We start from the raw sequence: 22,149 nt of genomic DNA, 5'->3' as shown, positions 1-22,149 counted from the left end.
ATAATAAACAGTGAGTAGCAGCAGTGTACATGTAGGTAGGGTGAAGTGACTATGGATAGATAATAAACAGTGAGTAGCAGCAGTGTACATGTAGGTAGAGGTGAAGTGACTATGGATAGATAATAAACAGTGAGTAGCAGCAGTGTACATGTAGGTAGGGGTGAAGTGACTATGGATAGATAATAAACAGTGAGTAGCAGCAGTGTACATGTAGGTAGGGGTGAAGTGACTATGGATAGATAATAAACAGTGAGTAGCAGCAGTGTACATGTAGGTAGGGGTGAAGTGACTATGGATAGATAATAAACAGTGAGTAGCAGCAGTGTACATGTAGGTAGAGGTGAAGTGACTATGGATAGATAATAAACAGTGAGTAGCAGCAGTGTACATGTAGGTAGAGGTGAAGTGACTATGGATAGATAATAAACAGTGAGTAGCAGCAGTGTACATGTAGGTAGGGGTGAAGTGACTATGGATAGATAATAAACAGTGAGTAGCAGCAGTGTACATGTTGTTAGGGGTGAAGTGACTATGGATAGATAATAAACAGCGAGTAGCAGCAGTGTACATGTTGTTAGGGGTGAAGTGACTATGGATAGATAATAAACAGTGAGTAGCAGCAGTGTACATGTAGGTAGAGGTGAAGTGACTATGGATAGATAATAAACAGTGAGTAGCAGCAGTGTACATGTAGGTAGGGGTGAAGTGACTATGGATAGATAATAAACAGTGAGTAGCAGCAGTGTACATGTAGGTAGGGGTGAAGTGACTATGGATAGATAATAAACAGTGAGTAGCAGCAGTGTACATGTAGGTAGGGGTGAAGTGACTATGGATAGATAATAAACAGTGAGTAGCAGCAGTGTACATGTAGGTAGGGGTGAAGTGACTATGGATAGATAATAAACAGTGAGTAGCAGCAGTGTACATGTAGGTAGGGGTGAAGTGACTATGGATAGATAATAAACAGTGAGTAGCAGCAGTGTACATGTAGGTAGGGGTGAAGTGACTATGGATAGATAATAAACAGTGAGTAGCAGCAGTGTACATGTAGGTAGAGGTGAAGTGACTATGGATAGATAATAAACAGTGAGTAGCAGCAGTGTACATGTAGGTAGAGGTGAAGTGACTATGGATAGATAATAAACAGTGAGTAGCAGCAGTGTACATGTAGGTAGGGGTGAAGTGACTATGGATAGATAATAAACAGTGAGTAGCAGCAGTGTACATGTAGGTAGGGGTGAAGTGACTATGGATAGATAATAAACAGTGAGTAGCAGCAGTGTACATGTAGGTAGGGGTGAAGTGACTATGGATAGATAATAAACAGTGAGTAGCAGCAGTGTACATGTAGGTAGGGGTGAAGTGACTATGGATAGATAATAAACAGTGAGTAGCAGCATGTAGTAGGGTGAAGTGACTATGGATAGATAATAAACAGGAGTAGCAGCAGTGTACATGTAGGTAGAAAGTGACTATGGATAGATAATAAACAGTGAGTAGCAGCAGTGTACATGTAGGTAGGGGTGAAGTGACTATGGATAGATAATAAACAGTGAGTAGCAGCAGTGTACATGTAGGTAGGGGTGAAGTGACTATGGATAGATAATAAACAGTGAGTAGCAGCAGTGTACATGTTGTTAGGGGTGAAGTGACTATGGATAGATAATAAACAGTGATAATAAACAGTAGCAACAGCAGTGTACAGTGTACATGTAGTTAGGGGTGAAGTGACTATGGATAGATAATAAACAGTGAGTAGCAGCAGTGTACATGTAGGTAGAGGTGAAGTGACTATGGATAGATAATAAACAGTGAGTAGCAGCAGTGTACATGTGGTAGGGGTGATGACTAGGTGGATAGATAATAAAAACAGTGAGTAGCAGGTGTACAGTGAAGTGACAGCAGTGTAGGTAAGGGTGAAGTGACTATGGATAGATAATAAACAGGGAGTAGCAGCAGTGTACATGTAGGTAGGGGTGAAGTGACTATGGATAGATAATAAACAGTGAGTAGCAGCAGTGTACATGTAGGTAGGGGTGAAGTGACTATGGATAGATAATAAACAGTGAGTAGCAGCAGTGTACATGTAGGTAGGGGTGAAGTGACTATGGATAGATAATAAACAGTGAGTAGCAGCAGTGTACATGTAGGTAGAGGTGAAGTGACTATGGATAGATAATAAACAGTGAGTAGCAGCAGTGTACATGTAGGTAGAGGTGAAGTGACTATGGATAGATAATAAACAGTGAGTAGCAGCAGTGTCATAGGATAGATAATAAACAGGAGTGAAGTGACTATGGACTAGGTAGAGGTGAAGTGACTATGGATAGATAATAAACAGGGAGTAGCAGCAGTGTACATGTAGGTAGGGTGAAGTGACTATGGATAGATAATAAACAGTGAGTAGCAGCAGTGTACATGTAGGTAGGGGTGAAGTGACTATGGATAGATAATAAACAGTGAGTAGCAGCAGTGTACATGTAGGTAGGGGTGAAGTGACTATGGATAGATAATAAACAGTGAGTAGCAGCAGTGTACATGTAGGTAGGGGTGAAGTGACTATGGATAGATAATAAACAGTGAGTAGCAGCAGTGTACATGTAGGTAGGGGTGAAGTGACTATGGATAGATAATAAACAGTGAGTAGCAGCAGTGTACATGTAGGTAGAGGTGAAGTGACTATGGATATAATAATAAACAGTGAGTACAGTGAGTAGCAGCAGTGTACATGTAGGTAGAGGTGAAGTGACTATGGATAGATAATAAACAGTGAGTAGCAGCAGTGTACATGTAGGTAGGGGTGAAGTGACTATGGATAGATAATAAACAGTGAGTAGCAGCAGTGTACATGTTGTTAGGGGTGAAGTGACTATGGATAGATAATAAACAGCGAGTCGCAACAGTGTACATGTTGTTAGGGGTGAAGTGACTATGGATAGATAATAAACAGTGAGTAGCAGCAGTGTACATGTAGGTAGGGGTGAAGTGACTATGGATAGATAATAAACAGTGAGTAGCAGCAGTGTACATGTAGGTAGGGGTGAAGTGACTATGGATAGATAATAAACAGTGAGTAGCAGCAGTGTACATGTAGGTAGGGGTGAAGTGACTATGGATAGATAATAAACAGTGAGTAGCAGCATGTAGTAGGTAGAGGTGAAGTGACTATGGATAGATAATAAACAGTGAGTAGCAGCAGTGTACATGTAGGTAGGGGTGAAGTGACTATGGATAGATAATAAACAGTGAGTAGCAGCAGTGTACATGTAGGTAGGGGTGAAGTGACTATGGATGATAATAAACAGTGACTGTACATGTAGGTAGGGGTGAAGTGACTATGGATAGATAATAAACAGTGAGTAGCAGCAGTGTACATGTAGGTAGAGGTGAAGTGACTATGGATAGATAATAAACAGTGAGTAGCAGCAGTGTACATGTAGGTAGGGTGAAGTGACTATGGATAGATAATAAACAGTGAGTAGCAGCAGTGTACATGTAGGTAGGGGTGAAGTGACTATGGATAGATAATAAACAGTGAGTAGCAGCAGTGTACATGTTGTTAGGGGTGAAGTGACTATGGATAGATAATAAACAGTGAGTAGCAACAGTGTACATGTTGTTAGGGGTGAAGTGACTATGGATAGATAATAAACAGTGAGTAGCAGCAGTGTACATGTAGGTAGGGTGAAGTGACTATGGATAGATAATAAACAGTGAGTAGCAGCAGTGTACATGTAGGTAGGGGTGAAGTGACTATGGATAGATAATAAACAGTGAGTAGCAGCAGTGTACATGTAGGTAGGGGTGAAGTGACTATGGATAGATAATAAACAGTGAGTAGCAGCAGTGTACATGTAGGTAGGGGTGAAGTGACTATGGATAGATAATAAACAGTGAGTAGCAGCAGTGTACATGTAGGTAGGGGTGAAGTGACTATGGATAGATAATAAACAGTGAGTAGCAGCAGTGTACATGTAGGTATGAAGTGACTATGGATAGATAATAAACAGTGAGTGAAGTGACATGTGGAAGATAATAGATAATAAACAGTGAGTAGCAGCAGTGTACATGTAGGTAGGGGTGAAGTGACTATGGATAGATAATAAACAGTGAGTAGCAGCAGTGTACATGTAGGTAGGGGTGACTATGGATAGATAATAAACAGTAGCAGCAGTGTACATGTAGATAGATAATAAACAGTGAGTAGCAGCAGTGTACATGTAGGTAGGGGTGAAGTGACTATGGATAGATAATAAACAGTGAGTAGCAGCAGTGTACATGTAGGTAGGGGTGAAGTGACTATGGATAGATAATAAACAGTGAGTAGCAGCAGTGTACATGTAGGTAGAGGTGAAGTGACTATGGATAGATAATAAACAGTGAGTAGCAGCAGTGTACATGTAGGTAGAGGTGAAGTGACTATGGATAGATAATAAACAGTGAGTAGCAGCAGTGTACATGTAGGTAGGGGTGAAGTGACTATGGATAGATAATAAACAGTGAGTAGCAGCAGTGTACATGTTGTTAGGGGTGAAGTGACTATGGATAGATAATAAACAGTGAGTAGCAGCAGTGTACAGTGTACATGTTGTTAGGGGTGAAGTGACTATGGATAGATAATAAACAGTGAGTAGCAGCAGTGTACATGTAGGTAGAGGTGAAGTGACTATGGATAGATAATAAACAGTGAGTAGCAGCAGTGTACATGTAGGTAGGGGTGAAGTGACTATGGATAGATAATTAACAGTGAGTAGCAGCAGTGTACATGTAGGTAGGGGTGAAGTGACTCTGGATAGATAATAAACAGCGAGTAGCAGCAGTGTACATGTAGGTAGGGGTGAAGTGACTATGGATAGATAATAAACAGTGAGTAGCAGCAGTGTACATGTAGGTAGGGGTGAAGTGACTATGGATAGATAATAAACAGTGAGTAGCAGCAGTGTACATGTAGGTAGGGGTGAAGTGACTATGGATAGATAATAAACAGTGAGTAGCAGCAGTGTACATGTAGGTAGGGGTGAAGTGACTATGGATAGATAATAAACAGTGAGTAGCAGCAGTGTACATGTAGGTAGAAGTGGGATGATAATAAACAGTGACTATGGATAGATAATAAACAGTGAGTAGCAGCAGTGTACATGTAGGTAGATAATAAACAGGTGAAGTGACTATGGATAGATAATAAACAGTGAGTAGCAGCAGTGTACATGTAGGTAGGGGTGAAGTGACTATGGATAGATAATAAACAGTGAGTAGCAGCAGTGTACATGTAGGTAGGGGTGAAGTGACTATGGATAGATAAGATAATAAACAGTGAGTAGCAGCAGTGTACATGTAGGTAGATGACTATGGATAGATAATAAACAGTGAGTAGCAGCAGTGTACATGTAGGTAGGGGTGAAGTGACTATGGATAGATAATAAACAGTGAGTAGCAGCAGTGTACATGTAGGTAGGGGTGAAGTGACTATGGATAGATAATAAACAGTGAGTAGCAGCAGTGTACATGTAGGTAGGGGTGAAGTGACTATGGATAGATAATAAACAGTGAGTAGCAGCAGTGTACATGTAGGTAGAAAGTGACTATGGATAGATAATAAACAGTGAGTAGCAGCAGTGTACATGTAGGTAGAGGTGAAGTGACTATGGATAGATAATAAACAGGAGTAGCAGCAGTGTCCATAGGGGTGAAGTGACTATGGATAGATAATAAACAGTGAGTAGCAGCAGTGTACATGTAGGTAGGGTGAAGTGACTATGGATAGATAATAAACAGTGAGTAGCAGCAGTGTACATGTAGGTAGGGGTGAAGTGACTATGGATAGATAATAAACAGTGAGTAGCAGCAGTGTACATGTAGGTAGAGGTGAAGTGACTATGGATAGATAATAAACAGTGAGTAGCAGCAGTGTACATGTAGGTAGGGGTGAAGTGACTATGGATAGATAATAAACAGTGAGTAGCAGCAGTGTACATGTAGGTAGGGGTGAAGTGACTATGGATAGATAATAAACAGTGAGTAGCAGCAGTGTACATGTAGGTAGGGGTGAAGTGACTATGGATAGATAATAAACAGTGAGTAGCAGCAGTGTACATGTAGGTAGGGGTGAAGTGACTATGGATAGATAATAAACAGTGAGTAGCAGCAGTGTACATGTAGGTAGAGGTGAAGTGACTATGGATAGATAATAAACAGTGAGTAGCAGCAGTGTACATGTAGGTAGAGGTGAAGTGACTATGGATAGATAATAAACAGGGAGTAGCAGCAGTGTACATGTAGGTAGGGGTGAAGTGACTATGGATAGATAATAAACAGTGAGTAGCAGCAGTGTACATGTAGTTAGGGGTGAAGTGACTATGGATAGATAATAAACAGTGAGTAGCAGCAGTGTACATGTAGGTAGAGGTGAAGTGACTATGGATAGATAATAAACAGTGAGTAGCAGCAGTGTACATGTAGGTAGGGGTGAAGTGACTATGGATAGATAATAAACAGTGAGTAGCAGCAGTGTACATGTAGGTAGGGGTGAAGTGACTATGGATAGATAATAAACAGTGAGTAGCAGCAGTGTACATGTAGGTAGGGGTGAAGTGACTATGGATAGATAATAAACAGTGAGTAGCAGCAGTGTACATGTAGGTAGGGGTGAAGTGACTATGGATAGATAATAAACAGTGAGTAGCAGCAGTGTACATGTAGGTAGAGGTGAAGTGACTATGGATAGATAATAAACAGTGAGTAGCAGCAGTGTACATGTAGGTAGGGGTGAAGTGACTATGGATAGATAATAAACAGTGAGTAGCAGCAGTGTACATGTAGTAGGGGTGAAGTGACTATGGATAGATAATAAACAGTGAGTAGCAGCAGTGTACATGTAGGTAGATGAAGTGACTATGGATAGATAATAAACAGTGAGTAGCAGCAGTGTACATGTAGGTAGGGTGAAGTGACTATGGATAGATAATAAACAGTGAGTAGCAGCAGTGTACATGTAGGTAGGGGTGAAGTGACTATGGATAGATAATAAACAGTGAGTAGCAGCAGTGTACATGTAGGTAGGGGTGAAGTGACTATGGATAGATAATAAACAGTGAGTAGCAGCAGTGTACATGTAGGTAGAGGTGAAGTGACTATGGATAGATAATAAACAGTGAGTAGCAGCAGTGTACATGTAGGTAGAGGTGAAGTGACTATGGATAGATAATAAACAGTGAGTAGGTGCAGTGTACAGTAGGTAGAGGTGAAGTGACTATGTGTACATGTAGGTAGGGGTGAAGTGACTATGGATAGATAATAAACAGTGAGTAGCAGCAGTGTACATGTAGGTAGGGGTGAAGTGACTATGGATAGATAATAAACAGTGAGTAGCAGCAGTGTACATGTTGTTAGGGGTGAAGTGACTATGGATAGATAATAAACAGCGAGTCGCAACAGTGTACATGTTGTTAGGGGTGAAGTGACTATGGATAGATAATAAACAGTGAGTAGCAGCAGTGTACATGTAGGTAGGGGTGAAGTGACTATGGATAGATAATAAACAGTGAGTAGCAGCAGTGTACATGTAGGTAGGGGTGAAGTGACTATGGATAGATAATAAACAGTGAGTAGCAGCAGTGTACATGTAGGTAGGGGTGAAGTGACTATGGATAGATAATAAACAGTGAGTAGCAGCAGTGTACATGTAGGTAGGGTGAAGTGACTATGGATAGATAATAAACAGTGAGTAGCAGCAGTGTACATGTAGGTAGGGGTGAAGTGACTATGGATAGATAATAAACAGTGAGTAGCAGCAGTGTACATGTAGGTAGGGGTGAAGTGACTATGGATAGATAATAAACAGTGAGTAGCAGCAGTGTACATGTAGGTAGGGTGAAGTGACTATGGATAGATAATAAACAGTGAGTAGCAGCAGTGTACATGTAGGTAGGGGTGAAGTGACTATGGATAGATAATAAACAGTGAGTAGCAGCAGTGTACATGTAGGTAGGGGTGAAGTGACTATGGATAGATAATAAACAGTGAGTAGCAGCAGTGTACATGTAGGTAGGGGTGAAGTGACTATGGATAGATAATAAACAGTGAGTAGCAGCAGTGTACATGTAGGTAGGGGTGAAGTGACTATGGATAGATAATAAACAGTGAGTAGCAGCAGTGTACATGTAGGTAGGGGTGAAGTGACTATGGATAGATAATAAACAGTGAGTAGCAGCAGTGTACATGTAGGTAGAGGTGAAGTGACTATGGATAGATAATAAACAGGAGTAGCAGCAGTGTACATGTAGGTAGAGGTGAAGTGACTATGGATAGATAATAAACAGTGAGTAGCAGCAGTGTACATGTAGGTAGGGTGAAGTGACTATGGATAGATAATAAACAGTGAGTAGCAGCAGTGTACATGTAGGTAGGGGTGAAGTGACTATGGATAGATAATAAACAGTGAGTAGCAGCAGTGTACATGTAGGTAGGGGTGAAGTGACTATGGATAGATAATAAACAGTGAGTAGCAGCAGTGTACATGTAGGTAGGGGTGAAGTGACTATGGATAGATAATAAACAGTGAGTAGCAGCAGTGTACATGTAGGTAGGGGTGAAGTGACTATGGATAGATAATAAACAGTGAGTAGCAGCAGTGTACATGTAGGTAGGGGTGAAGTGACTATGGATAGATAATAAACAGTGAGTAGCAGCAGTGTACATGTAGGTAGGGGTGAAGTGACTATGGATAGATAATAAACAGTGAGTAGCAGCAGTGTACATGTAATAAACAGTTAGGGGTGAAGTGACTATGGATAGATAATAAACAGTGAGTAGCAGCAGTGTACATGTAGGTAGGGGTGAAGTGACTATGGATAGATAATAAACAGTGAGTAGCAGCAGTGTACATGTAGGTAGGGGTGAAGTGACTATGGATAGATAATAAACAGTGAGTAGCAGCAGTGTACATGTAGGTAGAGGTGAAGTGACTATGGATAGATAATAAACAGTGAGTAGCAGCAGTGTACATGTAGTAGAGGTGAAGTGACTATGGATAGATAATAAACAGGAGTAGCAGCAGTGTACATCCAGGTAGAGGTGAAGTGACTATGGATAGATAATAAACAGTGAGTAGCAGCAGTGTACATGTAGGTAGGGGTGAAGTGACTATGGATAGATAATAAACAGTGAGTAGCAGCAGTGTACATGTAGGTAGGGGTGAAGTGACTATGGATAGATAATAAACAGTGAGTAGCAGCAGTGTACATGTAGGTAGAGGTGAAGTGACTATGGATAGATAATAAACAGTGAGTAGCAGCAGTGTACATGTAGGTAGGGACTGAAGTGACTATGGATAGATAATAAACAGTGAGTAGCAGCAGTGTACATGTAGGTAGGGGTGAAGTGACTATGGATAGATAATAAACAGTGAGTAGCAGCAGTGTACATGTAGGTAGGGGTGAAGTGACTATGGATAGATAATAAACAGTGAGTAGCAGCAGTGTACATGTAGGTAGGGGTGAAGTGACTATGGATAGATAATAAACAGTGAGTAGCAGCAGTGTACATGTAGGTAGGGTGAAGTGACTATGGATAGATAATAAACAGTGAGTAGCAGCAGTGTACATGTAGGTAGGGTGAAGTGACTATGGATAGATAATAAACAGTGAGTAGCAGCAGTGTACATGTAGGTAGGGGTGAAGTGACTATGGATAGATAATAAACAGTGAGTAGCAGCAGTGTACATGTTGTTAGGGGTGAAGTGACTATGGATAGATAATAAACAGCAGTAGCAACAGTGTACATGTTGTTAGGGGTGAAGTGACTATGGATAGATAATAAACAGATAGTAGCAGCAGTGTACATGTAGGTAGAGGTGAAGTGACTATGGATAGATAAACAGTGAAACAGTGACTATGGATAGATAATAAACAGTGAGTAGCAGCAGTGTACATGTAGGTAGGGGTGAAGTGACTATGGATAGATAATAAACAGTGAGTAGCAGCAGTGTACATGTAGGTAGGGGTGAAGTGACTATGGATAGATAATAAACAGTGAGTAGCAGCAGTGTACATGTAGGTAGAGGTGAAGTGACTATGGATAGATAATAAACAGTGAGTAGCAGCAGTGTACATGTAGGTAGGGGTGAAGTGACTATGGATAGATAATAAACAGTGAGTAGCAGCAGTGTACATGTAGGTAGGGGTGAAGTGACTATGGATAGATAATAAACAGTGAGTAGCAGCAGTGTACATGTAGGTAGGGGTGAAGTGACTATGGATGGATAATACCAGTGAGTAGCAACAGTGTACATGTAGGTAGGGGTGAAGTGACTATGGATAGATAATAAACAGTGAGTAGCAGCAGTGTACATGTAGGTAGAGGTGAAGTGACTATGGATAGATAATAAACAGTGAGTAGCAGCAGTGTACATGTAGGTAGAGGTGAAGTGACTATGGATAGATAATAAACAGGAATAGGAGCAGTTTTCCATAGAGGTGAAGTGACTATGGATAGATAATAAACAGTGAGTAGCAGCAGTGTACATGTAGGTAGGGGTGAAGTGACTATGGATAGATAATAAACAGTGAGTAGCAGCAGTGTACATGTAGGTAGAGGTGAAGTGACTATGGATAGATAATAAACAGTGAGTAGCAGCAGTGTACATGTAGGTAGGGGTGAAGTGACTATGGATAGATAATAAACAGTGAGTAGCAGCAGTGTACATGTAGGTAGGGGTGAAGTGACTATGGATAGATAATAAACAGTGAGTAGCAGCAGTGTACATGTAGGTAGGGGTGAAGTGACTATGGATAGATAATAAACAGTGAGTAGCAGCAGTGTACATGTAGGTAGGGGTGAAGTGACTATGGATAGATAATAAACAGTGAGTAGCAGCAGTGTACATGTAGGTAGAGGTGAAGTGACTATGGATAGATAATAAACAGTGAGTAGCAGCAGTGTACATGTAGGTAGAGGTGAAGTGACTATGGATAGATAATAAACAGTGAGTAGCAACAGTGTACATGTAGGTAGGGGTGAAGTGACTATGGATAGATAATAAACAGTGAGTAGCAGCAGTGTACATGTAGGTAGGGGGGTGAAGTGACTATGGATAGATAATAAACAGTGAGTAGCAGCAGTGTACATGTAGGTAGGGGTGAAGTGACTATGGATAGATAATAAACAGTGAGTAGCAGCAGTGTACATGTAGGTAGGGGTGAAGTGACTATGGATAGATAATAAACAGTGAGTAGCAGCAGTGTACATGTAGGTAGGGGTGAAGTGACTATGGATAGATAATAAACAGTGAGTAGCAGCAGTGTACATGTAGGTAGAGGTGAAGTGACTATGGATAGATAATAAACAGTGAGTAGCAGCAGTGTACATGTAGGTAGGGGTGAAGTGACTATGGATAGATAATAAACAGTGAGTAGCAGCAGTGTACATGTAGGTAGGGGTGAAGTGACTATGGATAGATAATAAACAGTGAGTAGCAGCAGTGTACATGTAGGTAGAGGTGAAGTGACTATGGATAGATAATAAACAGTGAGTAGCAGCAGTGTACATGTAGGTAGAGGTGAAGTGACTATGGATAGATAATAAACAGTGAGTAGCAGCAGTGTACATGTAGGTAGAGGTGAAGTGACTATGGATAGATAATAAACAGTGAGTAGCAGCAGTGTACATGTAGGTAGGGGTGAAGTGACTATGGATGGATAATAACAGTGAGTAGCAGCAGTGTACATGTAGGTAGGGGTGAAGTGACTATGGATAGATAATAAACAGTGAGTAGCAGCAGTGTACATGTAGGTAGGGTGAAGTGACTATGGATAGATAATAAACAGTGAGTAGCAGCAGTGTACATGTAGGTAGGGGTGAAGTGACTATGGATAGATAATAAACAGTGAGTAGCAGCAGTGTACATGTAGGTAGGGGTGAAGTGACTATGGATAGATAATAAACAGTGAGTAGCAGCAGTGTACATGTTGTTAAGGGGATGAAGTGACTATGGATAGATAATAAACAGTGAGTAGCAGCAGTGTACATGTAGGTAGGGGTGAAGTGACTATGGATAGATAATAAACAGTGAGTAGCAGCAGTGTACATGTAGGTAGGGGTGAAGTGACTATGGATAGATAATAAACAGTGAGTAGCAGCAGTGTACATGTAGGTAGGGGTGAAGTGACTATGGATAGATAATAAACAGTGAGTAGCAGCAGTGTACATGTAGGTAGAGGTGAAGTGACTATGGATAGATAATAAACAGTGAGTAGCAGCAGTGTACATGTAGGTAGAGGTGAAGTGACTATGGATAGATAATAAACAGTGAGTAGCAGCAGTGTACATGTAGGTAGGGTGAAGTGACTATGGATAGATAATAAACAGTGAGTAGCAGCAGTGTACATGTAGGTAGAGGTGAAGTGACTATGGATAGATAATAAACAACAGTGTACAGTGAGCAGTGTAGCTATGGATAGATAATAAACAGTGAGTAGCAGCAGTGTACATGTAGGTAGGGGTGAAGTGACTATGGATAGATAATAAACAGTGAGTAGCAGCAGTGTACATGTAGGTAGGGGTGAAGTGACTATGGATAGATAATAAACAGTGAGTAGCAGCAGTGTACATGTAGGTAGAGGTGAAGTGACTATGGATAGATAATAAACAGTGAGTAGCAGCAGTGTACATGTAGGTAGAGGTGAAGTGACTATGGATAGATAATAAACAGGGAGTAGCAGCAGTGTCCATAGGGGTGAAGTGACTATGGATAGATAATAAACAGTGAGTAGCAGCAGTGTACATGTAGGTAGAGGTGAAGTGACTATGGATAGATAATAAACAGTGAGTAGCAGCAGTGTACATGTAGGTAGAGGTGAAGTGACTATGGATAGATAATAAACAGTGAGTAGCAGCAGTGTACATGTAGGTAGGGGTGAAGTGACTATGGATAGATAATAAACAGTGAGTAGCAGCAGTGTACATGTAGGTAGGGGTGAAGTGACTCTGGATAGATAATAAACAGTGAGTAGCAGCAGTGTACATGTAGGTAGGGGTGAAGTGACTATGGATAGATAATAAACAGTGAGTAGCAGCAGTGTACATGTAGTTAGAGGTGAAGTGACTATGGATAGATAAACAGTGAGTAGCAGCAGTGTACATGTAGGTAGAGGTGAAGTGACTATGGATAGATAATAAACAGTGAGTAGCAGCAGTGTACATGTAGGTAGGGGTGAAGTGACTATGGATAGATAATAAACAGTGAGTAGCAGCAGTGTACATGTAGGTAGGGGTGAAGTGACTATGGATAGATAATAAACAGTGAGTAGCAGCAGTGTACATGTAGGTAGGGGTGAAGTGACTATGGATAGATAATAAACAGTGAGTAGCAGCAGTGTACATGTAGGTAGGGGTGAAGTGACTATGGATAGATAATAAACAGTGAGTAGCAGCAGTGTACATGTAGGTAGGGGTGAAGTGACTATGGATAGATAATAAACAGTGAGTAGCAGCAGTGTACATGTAGGTAGGGGTGAAGTGACTATGGATAGATAATAAACAGTGAGTAGCAGCAGTGTACATGTAGGTAGGGGTGAAGTGACTATGGATAGATAATAAACAGTGAGTAGCAGCAGTGTACATGTAGGTAGGGGTGAAGTGACTATGGATAGATAATAAACAGTGAGTAGCAGCAGTGTACATGTAGGTAGGGTGAAGTGACTATGGATAGATAATAAACAGTGAGTAGCAGCAGTGTACATGTAGGTAGGGGTGAAGTGACTATGGATAGATAATAAACAGTGAGTAGCAGCAGTGTACATGTAGGTAGAGGTGAAGTGACTATGGATAGATAATAAACAGTGAGTAGCAGCAGTGTACATGTAGGTAGAGGTGAAGTGACTATGGATAGATAATAAACAGTGAGTAGCAGCAGTGTACATGTAGGTAGGGGTGAAGTGACTATGGATAGATAATAAACAGTGAGTAGCAGCAGTGTACATGTAGGTAGGGGTGAAGTGACTATGGATAGATAATAAACAGTGAGTAGCAGCAGTGTACATGTAGGTAGAGGTGAAGTGACTATGGATAGATAATAAACAGTGAGTAGCAGCAGTGTACATGTAGGTAGGGGTGAAGTGACTATGGATAGATAATAAACAGTGAGTAGCAGCAGTGTACATGTAGGTAGGGGTGAAGTGACTATGGATAGATAATAAACAGTGAGTAGCAGCAGTGTACATGTTGTTAGGGGTGAAGTGACTATGGATAGATAATAAACAGTGAGTAGCAGCAGTGTACATGTAGGTAGGGGTGAAGTGACTATGGATAGATAATAAACAGTGAGTAGCAGCAGTGTACATGTAGGTAGACTATGGGTGAAGTGACTATGGATAGATAATAAACAGTGAGTAGCAGCAGTGTACATGTAGGTAGGGGTGAAGTGACTATGGATAGATAATAAACAGTGAGTAGCAGCAGTGTACATGTAGGTAGAGGTGAAGTGACTATGGATAGATAATAAACAGTGAGTAGCAGCAGTGTACATGTAGGTAGAGGTGAAGTGACTATGGATAGATAATAAACAGTGAGTAGCAGCAGTGTACATGTAGGTAGAGGTGAAGTGACTCTGGATAGATAATAAACAGGAGTAGCAGCAGTGTCCATAGGTAGGGTGAAGTGACTATGGATAGATAATAAACAGTGAGTAGCAGCAGTGTACATGTAGGTAGGGGTGAAGTGACTATGGATAGATAATAAACAGTGAGTAGCAGCAGTGTACATGTAGGTAGGGTGAAGTGACTATGGATAGATAATAAACAGTGAGTAGCAGCAGTGTACATGTAGGTAGGGGTGAAGTGACTATGGATAGATAATAAACAGTGAGTAGCAGCAGTGTACATGTAGGTAGGGGTGAAGTGACTATGGATAGATAATAAACAGTGAGTAGCAGCAGTGTACATGTAGGTAGAGGTGAAGTGACTATGGATAGATAATAAACAGTGAGTAGCAGCAGTGTACATGTAGGTAGAGGTGAAGTGACTATGGATAGATAATAAACAGTGAGTAGCAGCAGTGTACATGTAGGTAGAGGTGAAGTGACTATGGATAGATAATAAACAGTGAGTAGCAGCAGTGTACATGTAGGTAGGGGTGAAGTGACTATGGATAGATAATAAACAGTGAGTAGCAGCAGTGTACATGTAGGTAGAGGTGAAGTGACTATGGATAGATAATAAACAGTGAGTAGCAGCAGTGTACATGTAGGTAGGGGTGAAGTGACTATGGATAGATAATAAACAGTGAGTAGCAGCAGTGTACATGTAGGTAGGGGTGAAGTGACTATGGATAGATAATAAACAGTGAGTAGCAGCAGTGTACATGTAGGTAGGGGTGAAGTGACTATGGATAGATAATAAACAGTGAGTAGCAGCAGTGTACATGTAGGTAGGGGTGAAGTGACTATGGATAGATAATAAACAGTGAGTAGCAGCAGTGTACATGTAGGTAGGGGTGAAGTGACTATGGATAGATAATAAACAGTGAGTAGCAGCAGTGTACATGTAGGTAGGGGTGAAGTGACTATGGATAGATAATAAACAGTGAGTAGCAGCAGTGTACATGTAGGTAGGGGTGAAGTGACTATGGATAGATAATAAACAGTGAGTAGCAGCAGTGTACATGTAGGTAGGGTGAAGTGACTATGGATAGATAATAAACAGTGAGTAGCAGCAGTGTACATGTAGGTAGGGGTGAAGTGACTATGGATAGATAATAAACAGTGAGTAGCAGCAGTGTACATGTAGGTAGGGGTGAAGTGACTATGGATAGATAATAAACAGTGAGTAGCAGCAGTGTACATGTGTACATGGATAGATAATAAACAGTGAGTAGCAGCAGTGTACATGTAGGTAGGGTGAAGTGACTATGGATAGATAATAAACAGTGAGTAGCAGCAGTGTACATGTAGGTAGAGGTGAAGTGACTATGGATAGATAATAAACAGTGAGTAGCAGCAGTGTACATGTAGGTAGAGGTGAAGTGACTATGGATAGATAATAAACAGTGAGTAGCAGCAGTGTACATGTAGGTAGAGGTGAAGTGACTATGGATAGATAATAAACAGTGAGTAGCAGCAGTGTACATGTAGGTAGGGGTGAAGTGACTATGGATAGATAATAAACAGTGAGTAGCAGCAGTGTACATGTAGGTAGAGGTGAAGTGACTATGGATAGATAATAAACAGTGAGTAGCAGCAGTGTACATGGTAGGGTGAGTGAAGTGACTATGGATAGATAATAAACAGTAGTAGCAGCAGTGTACATGTAGGTAGTGAAGTGACTATGGATAGATAATAAACAGTGAGTAGCAGCAGTGTACATGTAGGTAGGGGTGAAGTGACTATGGATAGATAATAAACAGTGAGTAGCAGCAGTGTACATGTTGTTAGGGGTGAAGTGACTATGGATAGATAATAAACAGTGAGTAGCAGCAGTGTACATGTAGGTAGGGGTGAAGTGACTATGGATAGATAATAAACAGTGAGTAGCAGCAGTGTACATGTAGGTAGGGGTGAAGTGACTCTGGATAGATAATAAACAGTGAGTAGCAGCAGTGTACATGTAGGTAGAGGTGAAGTGACTATGGATAGATAATAAACAGTGAGTAGCAGCAGTGTACATGTAGGTAGGGGTGAAGTGACTATGGATAGATAATAAACAGTGAGTAGCAGCAGTGTACATGTAGGTAGGGGTGAAGTGACTATGGATAGATAATAAACAGTGAGTAGCAGCAGTGTACATGTAGGTAGGGGTGAAGTGACTATGGATAGATAATAAACAGGGAGTAGCAGCAGTGTCCATAGTGGTGAAGTGACTATGGATAGATAATAAACAGTGAGTAGCAGCAGTGTACATGTAGGTAGAGGTGAAGTGACTATGGATAGATAATAAACAGTGAGTAGCAGCAGTGTACATGTAGGTAGAGGTGAAGTGACTATGGATAGATAATAAACAGTGAGTAGCAGCAGTGTACATGTAGGTAGGGGTGAAGTGACTATGGATAGATAATAAACAGTGAGTAGCAGCAGTGTACATGTAGGTAGGGGTGAAGTGACTATGGATAGATAATAAACAGTGAGTAGCAGCAGTGTACATGTTGTTAGGGGTGAAGTGACTATGGATAGATAATAAACAGTGAGTAGCAGCAGTGTACATGTAGGTAGGGGTGAAGTGACTATGGATAGATAATAAACAGTGAGTAGCAGCAGTGTACATGTAGGTAGAGGTGAAGTGACTATGGATAGATAATAAACAGTGAGTAGCAGCAGTGTACATGTAGGTAGAGGTGAAGTGACTATGGATAGATAATAAACAGTGAGTAGCAGCAGTGTACATGTAGGTAGGGGTGAAGTGACTATGGATGGATAATACCAGTGAGTAGCAACAGTGTACATGTAGGTAGGGGTGAAGTGACTATGGATAGATAATAAACAGGGAGTAGCAGCAGTCTCCATAGGGGTGAAGTGACTCTGGATAGATAATAAACAGTGAGTAGCAGCAGTGTACATGTAGTTAGGGGTGAAGTGACTATGGATAGATAATAAACAGTGAGTAGCAGCAGTGTACATGTAGGTAGAGGTGAAGTGACTATGGATAGATAATAAACAGTGAGTAGCAGCAGTGTAGTGAAGTGACTATGGATAGATAATAAACAGTAGTAGGTGTCCATGTAGTGAAGTGACTATGGATAGATAATAAACAGTGAGTAGCAGCAGTGTACATGTAGGTAGAGGTGAAGTGACTATGGATAGATAATAAACAGTGAGTAGCAGCAGTGTACATGTAGTAGGGTGAAGTGACTATGGATGGATAATAAACAGTGAGTAGCAGCAGTGTACATGTAGGTAGGGGTGAAGTGACTATGGATAGATAATAAACAGTGAGTAGCAGCAGTGTACATGTAGGTAGGGGTGAAGTGACTCTGGATAGATAATAAACAGCGAGTAGCAGCAGTGTACATGTTGTTAGGGGTGAAGTGACTATGGATAGATAATAAACAGTGAGTAGCAGCAGTGTACATGTAGGTAGGGGTGAAGTGACTATGGATAGATAATAAACAGTGAGTAGCAGCAGTGTACATGTAGGTAGGGGTGAAGTGACTATGGATAGATAATAAACAGTGAGTAGCAGCAGTGTACATGTAGGTAGGGTGAAGTGACTATGGATAGATAATAAACAGTGAGTAGCAGCAGTGTACATGTTGGTAGAGGTGAAGTGACTATGGATAGATAATAAACAGGAGTAGTTGTCCATAGGGGTGAAGTGACTATGGATAGATAATAAACAGTGAGTAGCAGCAGTGTACATGTAGGTAGAGGTGAAGTGACTATGGATAGATAATAAACAGTGAGCAGTGACTATGGATAGATAATAAACAGTGAGTAGCAGCAGTGTACATGTAGGTAGGGGTGAAGTGACTATGGATAGATAATAAACAGTGAGTAGCAGCAGTGTACATGTAGGTAGGGGTGACTAGTGACTATGGATGGATAATAATAAACAGTGAGTAGCAACAGTGTACATGTAGGTAGGGGTGAAGTGACTATGGATAGATAATAAACAGTGAGTAGCAGCAGTGTACATGTAGGTAGGGTGAAGTGACTATGGATAGATAATAAACAGTGAGTAGCAGCAGTGTACATGTAGGTAGAGGTGAAGTGACTATGGATAGATAATAAACAGTGAGTAGCAGCAGTGTACATGTAGGTAGAGGTGAAGTGACTATGGATAGATAATAAACAGGAGTAGCAGCAGTGTCTACATGTTGTTAGGGGTGAAGTGACATGTAGAGGTGAAGTGACTATGGATAGATAATAAACAGTGAGTAGCAGCAGTGTACATGTAGGTAGGGGTGAAGTGACTATGGATAGATAATAAACAGTGAGTAGCAGCAGTGTACATGTAGGTAGGGGTGAAGTGACTATGGATAGATAATAAACAGTGAGTAGCAGCAGTGTACATGTAGGTAGGGGTGAAGTGACTATGGATAGATAATAAACAGTGAGTAGCAGCAGTGTACATGTAGGTAGGGGTGAAGTGACTATGGATAGATAATAAACAGTGAGTAGCAGCAGTGTACATGTACATGTAGGTAGGGGTGAAGTGACTATGGATAGATAATAAACAGTGAGTAGCAGCAGTGTACATGTAGGTAGGGGTGAAGTGACTATGGATAGATAATTAACAGTGAGTAGCAGCAGTGTACATGTAGGTAGGGGTGAAGTGACTATGGATAGATAATAAACAGTGAGTAGCAGCAGTGTACATGTAGGTAGAGGTGAAGTGACTATGGATAGATAATAAACAGCGAGTAGCAGCAGTGTACATGTAGGTAGGGGTGAAGTGACTATGGATAGATAATAAACAGGGAGTAGCAGCAGTGTACATGTAGGTAGGGGTGAAGTGACTATGGATAGATAATAAACAGTGAGTAGCAGCAGTGTACATGTTGTTAGGGGTGAAGTGACTATGGATAGATAATAAACAGTGAGTTGCAACAGTGTACATGTAGGTAGAGGTGAAGTGACTATGGATAGATAATAAACAGTGACTAGCAGCAGTGTAAAAACAAAAGGGGATGTCAATGTAAAGTGGTCATTCGCTGTGTTATGGCTTGGGGGTAGAAGCTATTAATAAGGAGGCTTTTGGTACCGCTTGCCGTGCGGTAAGCAGAAAGAACTGTCTATGACTTGGGTGGCTGGAGTCTTTGACAACTTTTTGGGCTTTCCTCTGACACTGCTTAGTGTATATCTCCTTGATGGCAGGAAGCTTGGCCCCTGTGATGTACTAGGCTGTACGCACTACCCTCTGTAGCTACTAACGGTCAGATGCCGAGCATTTGCTATACCAGGCAGTGATACAACCGGTCAGGATGCTCTCGATGGTGCTGCTGAGAACTTTTTGAGGATCTGGGGACCCGTGCCAAATCTTTTCAGTCTCCTGAGGAGGAAAGAGTGTTGTCGTGGCCGCTTCACAACGGTCTTGGTGTGTTTGGACCATGATAGTTTGTTGGTGATGTGGACACCAAGGAATCTTGAAACTCTCGACCTGCTCCACTACAGCCCCGTCGATGTGAATGGGGGCCTGTTCGGCTGTCCTTTTCCTGTTGTCCTTTGTCTTGCTCACATTGAAGGAGAGGTTGTAGTCCTGTCACCAGTGCCAGGACTCTGACCTCCTCCCTATAGGCTGTCTCATCGTTGTCGGTGTTCAGGCCTACCACTGTTGTGTTGTCAGCAAATGTAATGATGGTGTTGGAGTCGTGCTTGGCCATGCAGTCGGGGGTGAACAGAGAGTACAGGATGGGTCTAAGCACGCACCCCTGAGGGGTCCCTGTGTTGAGGATCCGCATGGCAGATATGTTGTTACCTACCTTTATCACCTGGGGACGGCCCGTCAGGAAGTCCAGAATCCAGTTGCAAAGGGAGGTGTTTAGCTTAGTGGGCGCAATTGTGTTGAACACTGAGCTGTTTTCAATGAACAGCATTCTCACATAGGTATTCCTTTTGTCCAGGCGGGAAAGGGCAGTGTGGACGGCGATTGAGATTGTGTCAACTGTGGATCTGTGATTTAAACACATTGTCTTATTGAAGTGTTTTTTTTTGTGTGATTGTTTTGTCTTCAACAGATCATACCTGGAGGCTCAAGGCTTCAATCCCCTGTGCCCACCTCTCTCAACGCTACTGCACAAGATACACCCGCTAGCAGACTGATGGCTCAAGGTATGTGTGTGTGTTTGTATATATAGTGTAGCTAAATGTGAACAGGTTTTATATACAGATCTCATGTAGCACTAAACAAATTAGAGTCAGAGTTAACCTGTTGCGTCGCGCAATCCCGGATCCGGGATTCTATTTATAGCCTCAAGCTCATTAGCATAACGCAATGTTAACTATTCATGAAAATCGCAAATGAAATGAAATAAATATATTTGCTCTCAAGCTTAGACTTTTGTTAACACTGTCATCTCAGATTTTCAAAATATGCTTTTCAACCATAGCTAAACAAGCATTTGTGTAAGAGTATTGATTGCTAACATGGCTATAAGCCTAGAATTCAGCCAGCAACATTTTCACAAAAACAAGAAAATAATTCAAATAAAATCATTTACCTTTGAAGAACTTCAGATGTTTTCAATGAGGAGACTCTCAGTTAGATAGCAAATGTTCCGTTTTTCAAAAAAATATTATTTGTGTAGGACAAATCGCTCCGTTTTGTTCACGTTTGGCTATGAAAAAACCTGTATACAGTTATAGCCTCAAGCTCATTAGCATAATGTAACGTTAACGATTTCTGAAAATCGCAAATAAAATGAAAATAATGCGCCTGCTCTAAAGCTTAGCCTTTTCTTAACAACACTGTCATCTCAGATTTTCAAAATATGCTTTTGAACCATCGCTATTCACTAATTTGTGTAAGAGTATGCTAAGCTAGCTTATCATTTTGAGTAGCATTTAGCACACAACATTTTCACAAAAACCAGATAACCAAATAAATAAAATCATTTACCTTTGAAGAGCTTCGGATGTTTTCAATGAGGAGACTCTCAGTTACATAGCAAATGTTCAGTTTTTCCTGAAAGCATCTTTGTGTAGGAGAAATCGCTCCGTTTTGTACATCACATTTGGCTACTGAAACGAACCGAAAATTCAGTCACCAACAACGTCAAACTTTTTCCGAATTAACTCCATAATATCGACCGAAACATGGCAAACGTTGTTTGGAATCAATCCTCAAGGTGTTTTTTCACATATCTCTTCATTGATATATCTTTCGTGGAAGCCTGCTTTCTTCTCTGAATTCCATGGAAAAATACTTGCAGCTGAGGTTTGCGCACCAATTTTGGCGCAGGACACCGGGCAGACACCTGGTCAATGTGGTCTCTTATGGTCAATCTTCCAATGATATGCCTACAAATACGAAACGACAGAAAGGGCAGACTCATTCCTCTCGCATTCACAGCCATATAAGGAGACAATGGAAAATGGAGCCTCAAAAATCCTGCTCATTTCCTGGATGCCGTTTCATCTTGGTTTTGCCTGTAGCTCACGTTCTAGGGCACGCACAGAAAATATCTTTGCAGTTCTGGAAACGTCAGTGTTTTCTTTCCAAAGCT

The 22,149-nt window shown here is 41.1% G+C and overlaps 1 protein-coding gene across 1 annotated transcript in view; it reads left to right on the top strand.

The window, feature by feature from the left end:
* The window catches only part of rttn (rotatin), a 94,798-nt gene that overhangs the window by 58,232 nt on the left and 14,417 nt on the right, over window positions 1-22,149 (top strand). The window contains 1 exon segment of the mRNA XM_064949230.1: window positions 20,662-20,755. Within this exon segment, the coding sequence (XP_064805302.1) occupies window positions 20,662-20,755 (94 nt within the window).

This window comes from Oncorhynchus masou, chromosome 30, assembly GCF_036934945.1.
Source record: "Oncorhynchus masou masou isolate Uvic2021 chromosome 30, UVic_Omas_1.1, whole genome shotgun sequence".
Classification (NCBI taxonomy): Eukaryota; Metazoa; Chordata; class Actinopteri; order Salmoniformes; family Salmonidae; genus Oncorhynchus; species Oncorhynchus masou.
The sequence above is the reverse complement of the archived record's forward strand: the minus strand, read 5'-3'. Positions and strand labels throughout refer to the sequence as shown.